This window comes from Propithecus coquereli, unplaced genomic scaffold, assembly GCF_000956105.1.
Source record: "Propithecus coquereli isolate 6110/MARCELLA unplaced genomic scaffold, Pcoq_1.0 Scaffold44, whole genome shotgun sequence".
Taxonomy (NCBI): Eukaryota; Metazoa; Chordata; class Mammalia; order Primates; family Indriidae; genus Propithecus; species Propithecus coquereli.
Genome location: NW_012150174.1, coordinates 13,134,391 through 13,146,040, shown reverse-complemented (window position 1 = coordinate 13,146,040; position 11,650 = coordinate 13,134,391). Strand labels below are relative to the sequence as shown.

Here is an 11,650-nt window from a genome sequence, read left to right as displayed (position 1 = left end):
TTTGGGCTCAACACCTGGGTGCAGCCAGAGCCATGGGAACTGCCTCAACCTCTCATCCACCTGAATTCCAGCATGCAGCACAGGGTGCTCCAGTGCTTGTGAAGGAGCCTCAGACAGTGTTCATGCTTGGAGTTTTTGGCTGCAGCTTACTAGACTACCCATGATGATGGAACTGGGGACTATATGACACTATCTGAAGCCTCAGGACTACTTTCCTCAGTCCTAGAGCTCTCCCATGCTCTCGAATTTCTGCTTAAAAAGCTTTACAGCTCCCTTTCTCTGGACAGCAAAAGTCCTTAACCATTTGTCCTTCATTTTTCATTCCAAACTGAATTCCTCCCATGTTGGCCTCTGTCTAGGATGCTCTTCTCTTTACTCTTGGCTAGGCTGTCACCTACTAACCCTTCAGGCCTCAGCTTTCAAACTGACACCCCCATTTCCACCCTAGCCTAGGCTAGATGCCCCTCTCTGTACTCCCATAGCGCCCTGTTCTTCTGTATCCTAGTACTTATCACTGTATTGTAGTTGCCTGGTTACTTGTCTCTATGCCCCACTAGGCCATAAGCACTGTGGGCAGGGACCGTGTTTTATTCACTGATGTTTCCCCAGGGTCTAAAGCAGTGCCTGGCAAATAAAAGCCCTCAGTAAATATTTGCTGTATGAATGAATGCATGATGAAAGTCAGTAAATCCAACCCCCTTTGGACCCTGTGCTCTTAAGATCCATAGCTGTCTTAGTGCTGGCCGAAGGACAAATAAAGCTTTGGCTCTACCTGGGGCTGAGGGAGATTGGGCCTTCAGACCATTTCTGAAACCTATGACTTCAGCTGCCTGGCACTAGCTCTTCTGATTTGATAAGATTTTGATCTATGATTAGACTATGCATTTCTCTACCCACCCCACCCTCCTAGAGTCCCCCACAAATTGACCTCACTGGGCCTGCTTTTATGAAAGGTTTATTCCTAGTGTTAGATCCCAATCTTCCTGGGCTCTAAGCACAGTTAAACTGGGTGGGTGGGTGAGGGGAGGCCCATTTAGATGCAAAGCCAGAAATGGAGCTCCCCATTATCCCCACCCCTTTGGTCCCAGTCCCCTTCTCTGCAATGGGCACGCATAGAGGAGAGACAAAGGGTATTGGAGGCAACATCATTGGCCCAGGGGAGCCCCAGAAGAGCTGCCATCGGCTGACAGTGCCTTTTGAGGCTCTGTCATTGGTCAGGGGGCACACCCCAGCCTGAGGAGTGATGCCATTGGCCAGGGAGTGGTTTTGTCATAGCCTTTGGCTGTGGAGTGGAAGGAAAAGATCTGGGAATGAAGCCCAGTGGCCAGGAAGATAAAGGACAGGGCAGCAGCTTCTGGGCCTGCAGGCCCTCTTCCCACCACAACAATGTGGGCAAAACTGGTGTCAGGTCCCAGCCAGAAAAAGGGAGCCCAAGCCAGAGGGCATGTGGCAAGGGATGTCCCAAGTCCAATCTCCCCTACCCTGGGGCTGCCCCTCTCAATGTCCTTCTTGATAGCCAAGTTGGGCTGGGAGCAGCTCACTGCTCCTCTAGCCAGGAGGGTTTCTCGGCTCCTGGAGGCCGCAGCTTGATGTTGAACTGCTGCAGGGTCTGCTCCAGCTGTTTCTGGTTCCCAGCAAAGTAGGCGGACACGGCATTGTGGAAGAGCAGCAGCTGCTTGTGCATCACCTTGATCTGGGGGTCCAGCAGGGTCAGCTAAGGCTGGACTCAGGCGCCCTTCTTGAGGGTCTATGAGCCTAAGCCCAGGTACAGACCAGGGGTATGTGGACTCTGCTCAGATGGTGCTTTTGGGGTGGGGGCTGAACTCTACCCAGGGAATCAAAGGAGATAGGTCAATCTGATGGAAGAAACCTGACTTGATTTGCTGGGCCTAGGGTTCTGGTACCCCAGCTCAGGGAGTGATTTATCCCAGTTATGTTCCTGGGACCCCCAGCCAAATCACCCAACAGGAAAGGGCCAGGGATTGGAGGGAAGGTGACGTGGAAAGACTCGGGTTGAGGGGGCTGGAGAGAACATCCCACTCCCTAGACAGGCTGCATTTCCCTATCCAATGATGGGGAGGACTTGAGGGGAAGATTAGTGTCACAGGTGGGAAGGTGGGCTAAGGTCAAGGGGGTGGGGTTGGCACCTTATTTTCTTCCAGGAACTTGAGCTTGATGGCCACATCTCCCCGCAGCTTCTCATACTTGTCCCGATGGGCCTGGAAAGTGGCCTGGGCGCTCTCGAGTCGACCACGTGTCCCTGCATCCCGGGGGCCTAGGCTCAGCTCCTCTAAGTCTGTTCGGTAGGCATCATATTCCAGCCTGGGGAAGGGGTGATACAGGCTGGTCTCCACCCCTTTGTCCTCAACACATACTTTCCTTTCCTTCCTAAATTCTTATGCCCCTAATGCCTAAACTTCCACCCATACCAGCCAACTCCCCAAACTCTAGGCCCTGCCAGTGCCCACACCTGGCAGCCTCATACTGTTTCACAGTCATGAGTGTGTCTTCCATGGTCTTGGTGACCAACGTGTTGATGCTAGAGACAAAGAAGTTCACAGCCCCTAGCAGCGTCTCCCCATTCTTGCACAGCAGTTTTTGTGTCTCTGCATTGTAGCCAAACTCCTCCTGAGGGCAGAAGGGAAGAACAGGACTTGAGTAACAGTCCCTACCTGACTGGAGCTGTAAAGCCCCTCACTACCCTCCTCCCCAAAAAGGAAAGAGCCATCAAAACTGGAACCACCAAGGACTGCCTCCAGCAAGGCTCTTAGCCAGAAAGTTAGTGGGCCACACTGGGGATGCCTGGGGTAGGAATGTGAGGGGTGGGGGTTCTCAGATAAGCTCACAAGACTGGAACAGGGAGAGCTAGTGTAGCAGGCAGGGGATTAGGCTGAGCACTGAAGGCATTCTCCCCAATGCAGATAGGGATTGCTTGTGAGGCACCTAGTGTGCACCCTCCCCCAACCGCTCCAACTTCTGGATCTCTGTACAAACCCTTAGGCTGCCTCCACAGGTGAGTGCTGCTGGGGACAAGGCTGGGCCCACCCTGGAGGGGTTCTCCCTGTGGGCTGCAGGAGGGAGGGAGGGAGGCTGAGGAGTGACTGCCTGGGAGGGGTCGGGCCCAGTACTCCCACCCTCTTTGGTCTGGCTGAGGCACCTGAAGCTCTGGGGACTTCTGGCTGAGGTCAGCAAAGGCATCACCCAGTGCATGCTGGGTCTGCAGCAGGCTGTAGAGGTGGGCTGTCAGTGCCCGGCCCAGCTGCAGGACACTCTCATACTTGCGCTTCGTCTCACGCAGCAACTCAATCTGTAGCTCTAGCTCCAGGTCCACAGTCCGGGAGCCTCGGCCAAATCGTTCTGATAACAGCTGCTTTGTGCACTGATCAGGAAGTGGGGGAATAGGTCAGAGACCCTAGCACCCTCCGCAACAACAGGTACCTACCCCAGCACCCCCAGGCTCCTAGTCTCAGCCATAGATAGAATATTAGGATCTGGGGAAAAGGTACTCAGAAGGAGTTCTGGGGAAGGGAAAGGTGCTTAAATCCTACCTTATATGTGTTGATGCCCCATTTCTTGACAATGTCAAATTTCTCTCCAGCGATGCCCCGAGCCACCTCATCTCCAGGGCCAGCAGGAGTGGTGCTGTGAGATGGATGGCGGCCAGACCCTAAAGGACCAAGTTCTCTGACACCAGCCTCTCAGATACACCAGACACCTGTGTGAGCCCACCCATACTTCCTTCCCAGCACATGAAAATGACTTCCTTGAAGGGGAAGCTAGAGATAATTGGATTCTCCTGCTCACTAAGAACTGGGACCTTGTGCCCTGAGAACCAAATTCCAATATACATCTGGCCTCCTTGTGGGGGAGGAGAGTAGAGATTTGCTGGTGTAAAGGAGCAAACAGAAGAAAATACACTGAGTTTGGGGGTGGGGGTAGTCAAGGATGGTGGGTCCTGATAACAGCAAACCTAGTTGACATTTCCATGTGGAATTTTAGTCAGGGATTCAGGGCTGTTTGTTATCTAAACTTTAGAGTCTAAAGTAAAACTCTGAGAAGTCTCGCAAATTTCCAACGCAGCCTCAAGCTCTAGAGCAGGGTAACTCCTGTGGAAGTCTCAGGTGGTGGTGGCAGGGAAAGAACAGATGGGCCATCTCAGGGGCTAAATGTGCAGAGAAAAGCAGATGGACCAGCAGCTGGTCTTGGTCTAAGGAGAGTCATGGGGCTCACATGAGCAAAGTTCCCAAGATCTCCAGACATAATTCAAGCTTTCCTAGACATATCCTGTGCTCCCCAAAACCATTCCTGTCCCCCTCTCCACTCAAGCTTCCTCTTTCTGATCCTTCATACCTGTGGGGATGAGTCCATCACCAGAGCCCCCATAGCCACCAGACACAATACTGGTTTCATTGAGGTTGGGTCCTGACACCATCACCTGCTGGAGGTCCTATAGGCCAGAGAAGAGAAGGGGCTTCAGGAACACAGGGCAGCAGAAGAATTTTGGGGGTGGGAACAAGTTTGTATTGAAGCATCATAAAGAGGGTACACAAGGGAAGGCTGCACAGAATCAGAATGAAGATTTGTAAAAAGAATGAAGGAAGTTAGGTAAGTTAGGAGAAGACTACTGGAATGGGGGTGACAGTCCAGGGTTTATAAATTGGGATTCCTAAATTGAAACAATTACAAGAATCCAACAGAAGCACCTGCTCCAGCCCATCATCTTCAGGAAGCTGCCCAGCTTCACCATTCCCATGGATGGGGATCTCCATTGTGGCTGCCTTCCCTAGGATCCCGTCCGTCATGGCTAGGGAAGGCACTGGAGTCAAAGTCTCCACCTCAGCACCCTGCAAAGCCCAACACAGATAGTTCTGGAAACTGGCCAGCACTCTAGAAGACGGAGACCTCCTCTGTCATTTCTGAGGTTTTAGAGGTTGTCCCAGGGCTTGAGTGTCCTGGGGTTCGGCCAACCACACCTTTCCTCAGGTATAGGTATTTCTCTCCTCCATAGTGCACAATTGTACACGTGTGCACCAAAGCCTGGGTGTCTTCTCACAACCCCCCAACCTCACCAGGACTCCAGTGATCATTCATGCATTCACTCATTCAACAGACATTTAATGAGTACCTAATATGTGTCAGGCACTGTTTGAGGCAATGGAAATACAGTGGTGAACAAGAGAGAGAAAGTCTGTGCTCATTTGCAACTTATCCCCAAGCAGGTGCGTTTACTCTCACCAGGAGACGAACCCCTTTCAAGGGCTCAGGTGTTCACACACCATTCAGGTATGTTCTCCATTGCTTGGCCTTTCACACTCTTTTAGTGTTTCTTCCCCCTTCCTTCAGGTGTTCTCCCCCGCCTCCATCTCATGCACCTCCTCTTCCTCAGGCCCTCCCTATCAGGCCTTAGTTGAATCAGTTGGTGTATGTTCCCAGTCTCTGGTAAAAGGCTCTCTTTCCCAGGATATAGGTGATCTCTTTCAAAGTCAGTTACGTCTCCCAAGTGTGTGAGTCCCCGCCCCCCCCATACACCTGGACATCAGGTGTGTCCCCATCCTTCCCGAGGGCTCAGGGGCATCTTGCCCTCGGGACAGGTTCGTGCGTTCAACTTCCCCTCACCCAAGTATGTCCCTCTCACCTCGGGCCGGGCCGCTCTTCCCCTCAGGGCGCCAGGCCCGGGCCGCGCGGGGACCTCGGGCTCCAGTTCCCGTCGCGATCCTAGCAGCAGGTCAGGGACACGGCGGAAGTGACGTCCTCTCCGGGCAGAAGAAGCCGGCCACGTCGCAGATTATAAGGGCGGAGGTGACGTTAGCAGCTGGAGGCAGGGCAATCCTTCAGCCAACCCCTCAGTCCTTGGGGAGCAGCGAGAGACTACTTCCGGGGCGGCACCTAGCCCGTGTAACGGAAGTGTCGCAGGGCGTGCGCCGGTGCCGTGATGGAGCAGCAGCAGCAGCAGCAACTGAGAAACGTGAGTGAGAGCTAAGGTGCTTCACGGCCGGACGTGCAGCTCTCATCGCTGTCCACATCGCGGGGACCCCGCAGAGCTGGGGATCCGAGGGCTGGAAACATCGGGCTGTGGTGCGCGGCCCTGGGAAACCTCGGGCGGCGGGCCCTTGAGTCGAAATGTGGGGCCATTATCGCTGAATTCTTGGTCCCCTTTTCTCCCAGTTGCGGGACTTCCTGTTGGTCTACAATCGGATGACAGAACTATGCTTCCAGCGCTGTGTGCCCAGCCTGCACCACCGAGCTCTGGACTCTGAGGAGGTGGGAACTGTGTAGGGAAGTTACCCTCGACCCTCAAAAGTTAATGGCAGGCCGGGCGCGGTGGCTCACGCCTGTAATCCTAGCACTCTGGGAGGCCGAGGCGGGCGGATTGTTTGAGCTCAGGAGTTCGAGACCAGCCTGAGCAAGAGCGAGACCCCGTCTCTACTAAAAATAGAAAGAAATTAATCGGCCAACTAAAAATATATAGAAAAAAATTAGCCGAGCATGGTGGCGCATGCCTGTAATCCCAGCTACTCGGGAGGCTGAGGCAGTAGGATCGCTTGAGCCCAGGAGTTTGAGGTTGCTGTGAGCTAGGCTGACGCCACGGGACTCACTCTAGCTTGGGCAAAAGAGTGAGACTCTGTCTCAAAAAAAAAAAAAAAAAAAAAAGAGTTAATGGCAAACAGCTTCCCTCCTTTCCCCACTTCCCCTACCTCTGGCCCTGATCTTTCCGAGACTCTCACCCCTAGGCTGGGGATGGGAAAGGAAGGAGGTGGGCATGACAGGACGTCTTTTGCTTCTACTTCCAACCTGTCTTCCTTCCAGGAGGCCTGTCTGCACAGTTGTGCTGGGAAGCTGATCCATTCCAACCACCGCCTCATGGCCTCTTACGTGCAGCTCATGCCTGCATTGGTCCAGCGCCGCATCGCGGACTACGAGGCTGCCGCGGCCGTGCCAGGTGCTACTGCTGAACAGCCCAGAGTCCCGCCTTCAGGTAGCTAGCCGTTCCCAACTCCAGGAGAGAAGGCACTAGAAGGACCCTCAGACTGAAGGCTTGGGAATCCCGTACGTAGAGAATGAGAGTTTGCCTGAAAGCTGGGTACTGTTGCTCCTTTTCCTGGAGCAAATAAACCTGCTTTTTGCTCTGTTTGGTTTATATTCTGGACAGGGAAACTTTGCCTACTTTATTGGCACTATCCGTTGTTTGGTCATTTAATGCTGGCTTCAGACCTGGCAGCTGAGAAATTGTCTTCTGCATATAGAAGGAAAACCTCAGAATTTCCAGGCATCTGGTTAAAGCAGGGTCTGTATGTACAATTTTAAGGCTAGTAATAGCAACAGGAAATTGGTTCCTGCCCAGAAGACAAAATGATCTGTCTTCTGTCTGACTTAAATGGTTCACCTGTGAGCCCACTATGCATTGGTTCATAACTGGTTTCTTGTGGACTATGTCTTATGTGAAATAATTCTGCTGGATCTAGGAAAAGAAGGAAATATCTAAGTACAAAATTTCAAAAAAAATCACAGAGCTTTTGAGCACTGCCTTTTGGGAAGTTAGTGGCCACAGAAGAGAGTTGACACCTGTAAGAATTCTACGGTGTTCTGGAACTCCAGCCATTTCCCCAGGTTGTTACTTTCTTAATATTTCCTATCTCCCAAGCTAAGCAATAAAACTTTAAACAAAGAAAGTCTGTGTGCTTGTCATCAGGAGCCGTCAAGAAGGGGGAAACTTGGGGACCATATTCTGCAGTATAGCCAAACTTTTTATTTTTATTTTAGCATATTACAGGGGTACCAATATTTAGGTTATGTATATTACCCTTGCCTCACCTGAGTCAGAGCTTCAAGCATGTCCATCCCCCAGATGGTGCGCACTGCACCCATTACATGTGTATATACCCATACCCTCCTCCCCACTCCCATCTGCCCAACACCCGATGAGTGTTATTACTATATGTACACTTAAGTTGATCAGTTAACACCAATTTGATGGTGAGTACATGTGGTGCTTGTTTTTCCATTCTTATGATACTTGACCTAGTAGAATTAGCTCCAGCTCTATCCAGGATACTACAAGAGGTGCCATATTACCATTATTTTGGGGGGGCTGAGTAGAACTCCATCGTATACATAATACCACATTTTATTAATCTACTCATGTATTGATGGGCACTTGGGTTGTTTCCACATCTTTGCAATTGTGAATTGTGCTGCTATAAACATTCTAGTGCACATGTCTTTTTTATAGAATGTGACAGAACAGCCAAGCTTGAGGAAGAGGAAACCCAAGGGAGAATTAGATGGTGGTGGTTCTGATAAAAAAGATAAAATGAAGCCTTTGGTTACCTTAATGTTTCACTGCTTGGTTATAATCTAATTTCAGCTTTCCACCCTTTACCCCACATTGTTCCTACTTGTACCTGTTCTGTGATTTCTAATTCTAGCCTCACCATTCTTTTCACATTATTCCTTCCTCCTCCTTTGTGGAATTTACCTCTATATTCAGCACTCTGAATGGCATATCATTCTATCACTCTATTTTTTTTGCCATTCTTGGCCTCCTTTTTTGTATCATTCCATTTGTTTTTTTCTATGCTTCCATTCAAACTGCTGGAGAAAAACAGTTGTGTAATGAATGCCTACTAAATATTCAAGGTCTCCAACCTCAGCTAAGCCCACACTACCAGCACACAGCCCTCTATGGGTTCCTCGTCCATTCCCTCCTCTACTCACCATAACAGTTATTTTATACTTTCACTGCTCTCCCTAATCCCATGCCCCACCATTATCAGGTGACCTTGTTTCATTTTTTACAGAGAAATTGAAGGTCCTAGACATGGGCTTCCACAATAATAAAAAAAAAAAATTCCTTACAACCATCCACAAAGCAGATGTTCTCTCCCATCTACAGATCAGAAAGCTCCTATCTCTTGAACAAATCTTGAACAGAAAAGTTTGTTAGGAAGGCAAAGGTTGATGATCAGGACCATTCCTACTGAGTGGCTGTATATCTACCCAATAAAATTCTCCCTTTGGGAAGTATAAATGCAAGTAAAACAACTTGTGAACTTCTCAACTCACAGAAGACCAGAAAATGGAGACCTGGGATATTGTACTCCTGATGGGAGAATTTTTCCACATCATCATTTGTGTGTATCCTTGCAATAAACTTCCATTGTGAATTATCTGTGCTTCCTCTCTTTCCATGTCACATAATTAGTAATTGCTGGAGAAGGGTTAAAACCATAGAACTGTCTCACTCTAAAGCCTGTACTCTTTGAACTTCTAGAGCTTTAATCTGCAAGCTCATTTTTACCCAACTCACCTCTAGGCATTAGAAAACAAGTGTTCCTCAGTCTGACTCATCAGTTAATCCCTTTCTTAAATTTTCAATCCCTTCTGTCCTGGTTCTTTCAGTTTATAAATGTGTTCAGTACTTAGGAGAAAAACCTTATCCCTTCCACTCTACCTTCTATAGTTGCTGGTCTTCCTCAGGTCTTGCCATAAAATGATAGCCATTGGCATAATGAGAGCAGTGTGATGTTCCAAGCATGACACCTAGGAATAAGTGTTGACAAAGTTTTATTACATTATCACAAACATACATACTGGAGACATTTTGGTGTTCTTGCCATTGTAGCTTCAGAACTTAACTGTCCATTCCTTTGTACAGTCTCATTTCTTTGAGGCTGTTCATCCATATAACCCTCTCTCATTACTTGCCTACCGATCTCATTAACTGCTACTCTCCTGCTACTTTAAATACCTAGCCCTTGGTCTTCCAATCCACCCCTTGATACTGTATGTTTACATAGTCAATCCATTCAGTATTTTGATCTCTTAGTTCTTCAACTGAATCTCCAGTGAATTCCACTGTGTGAGCCACCCACTCCGTTAGTTATATCCTGGTCATTGCCATCCCCTAAACTGCTCCATCTTCAAAACACTTGGATCTTATTCATTGACCATGTTCCGTCCACTTTCTTTATTGAACTAGTCGTTCTACTATGATTTTTTTATTTCACTGTAGCATCTAGGGCATTGCTTTTACCTTCTCTCCATTAGCACCTTCCTTCTTTAGATCCCTATCCAGCTTAAACTCTAGTGCTTATCTTGCAATAAGCTGAATTTCCTTGCCTTTCATAACTTTTGGACCCTTAAATAAAGTGAAACATTTGTCTGTGTCTGCCTTTGGACAACTAAATGCCACCCAAGGAAACCACTATAGAGCAGATTTATACCACTGAATTTGTTGCTACCAACTTCAAATGGAGCCTCAGCCCTTATAATCCTACTAGAGTTTTCTAGTCATCTTTACTGTTCCCTGTAATGACTATTTCAAACCAATAATTTGTTATTACTCCTTACCATTCTCTTAACTTTCCACAAGTAACCCTATTTCTTACTTTATAAACAAGTAGAAGCTATCAGTTAGTAATTCTGTCCACATCCCACAACTTATTTACCCTCATACATCTCCATCATTCTTTTTCCCTCCTGTCTAAACAGAACAGGCATCCCTCTCATCTGAGCCCAATGCCTCTTCCTGTGTTCTGAATCCTAGTCCTTCCCTCTAAGGATATCTGACTTCCTCCCACTATACTGAGTGCTTCTCATCAGTGTTTAAACATGCCAAAGACTCCACTGTTGATAAACCACTCTGTACGTCATTTCCCCTCCAGTTACCATCCTATCTTTTCTACTTTACAGCTAAATTTCTCAAAATAGTGGATACTTTGGCCCTCTCTTACAAAAGTACAAGTCACTCCATTGCCATTCCTAAACCCAGACCATTTTGACTTCTGCAACCCTTATTCTATTGAAATGGTTTGAATCCTGTGGTTATTTCCTAGTCCTCAGCTTGCTTTACTTCTCAGTTGCATTTGGTACTATTTTCTAGTTTCTCAGTATTGACACATTTGCGTTCTCATGGTTTTACCACAACTTTGACCTCTTTGACCCACACAGCTTCTTTGCCTGCTACACAAGTTCATCCTCCTCCTAGTCTTTAAACTTAAAATTTCTCTAGGTCCTGTTCTTTCTCAGTCTAATTTTTCTAGGATGGTTTCATCCCCACTTTGAGCTTTAGTTACTGATGATTTCCAGATCTCTTCCAAGCTACTTGACATCTTCACTTAGGTGTCTCAAAAACATTCCAAACTCCATGTTTCCTCATAAGCTCTCCTCTTACTCCTGCTACTCATCCTGGGAATTTCCCCCTTTCTCATCCCCTCATTCAATTGCCAAATCCTGGCAGTTTACATTTCTAAATATCCCTGATCGTGCCTGCTTCTCTTCATCTTCATCATAATCTCCCACCGGGATTATTGCAGTTGCTGCTTCTCCCTATACCCCCTCCATTCTGTTCCCCACTCATCAGCCATAAAACACAAACTGATGCTTAAACCTTGTCATAGCTTTCCATTCTTAGGACAAAAGCTGAAATTCAAAACATGACCTACAAGGCCTTGCGTGATTCAGCCTCTGCCTACTTCTAGCTTTATCTTATCCATGACTATCAAATACTGGACTGTCAATACTATTTGCTGAATTAACTCAAATCACACTTCACTCTCTCCCTCTCTCTGCTCTAGCCACAATAGCCTTCTTTCAAGTCATCTAAGCCAGGGACCCTGAACCTACAGTGAGTTGTATAATTATTTCATTA

At 48.2% G+C, this 11,650-nt stretch overlaps 2 protein-coding genes across 5 annotated transcripts; one reads left to right on the top strand and one right to left on the bottom strand.

Annotated features, from left to right (window-relative positions):
• Window positions 1-938: 938 nt before the first annotated feature.
• On the bottom strand, window positions 939-5,872 carry ARFIP2 (ADP-ribosylation factor interacting protein 2). 4 transcript variants are annotated; one of them, XM_012654345.1, is made up of 8 exons: window positions 5,636-5,872; window positions 4,704-4,844; window positions 4,351-4,447; window positions 3,549-3,667; window positions 3,158-3,379; window positions 2,471-2,628; window positions 2,148-2,322; window positions 940-1,693 (listed from the first exon to the last, which is right to left on the bottom strand). In XM_012654345.1, exons 2-8 carry the CDS (start codon window positions 4,800-4,802, stop codon window positions 1,538-1,540), a joined length of 1,026 nt encoding a protein of 341 aa, XP_012509799.1. In that variant the 5' UTR covers window positions 4,803-4,844; window positions 5,636-5,872; the 3' UTR covers window positions 940-1,537. The 4 variants fall into 4 exon arrangements, with proteins under 4 accessions (XP_012509803.1, XP_012509799.1, XP_012509801.1 ...); XM_012654347.1 differs by having other exon boundaries at window positions 4,704-4,804; window positions 5,636-5,735; XM_012654348.1 differs by lacking the exon at window positions 940-1,693 and adding an exon at window positions 1,700-1,755.
• A 6-nt stretch (window positions 5,873-5,878) lies between these two features.
• Window positions 5,879-7,076, top strand: TIMM10B (translocase of inner mitochondrial membrane 10 homolog B (yeast)). The gene is made up of 3 exons (XM_012654344.1): window positions 5,879-5,965; window positions 6,166-6,261; window positions 6,808-7,076. The coding sequence occupies exons 1-3, from the start codon at window positions 5,933-5,935 to the stop codon at window positions 6,982-6,984; spliced, it is 306 nt and encodes a 101-aa protein (XP_012509798.1). The 5' UTR covers window positions 5,879-5,932; the 3' UTR covers window positions 6,985-7,076.
• The last annotated feature ends 4,574 nt before the right edge of the window (window positions 7,077-11,650 follow it).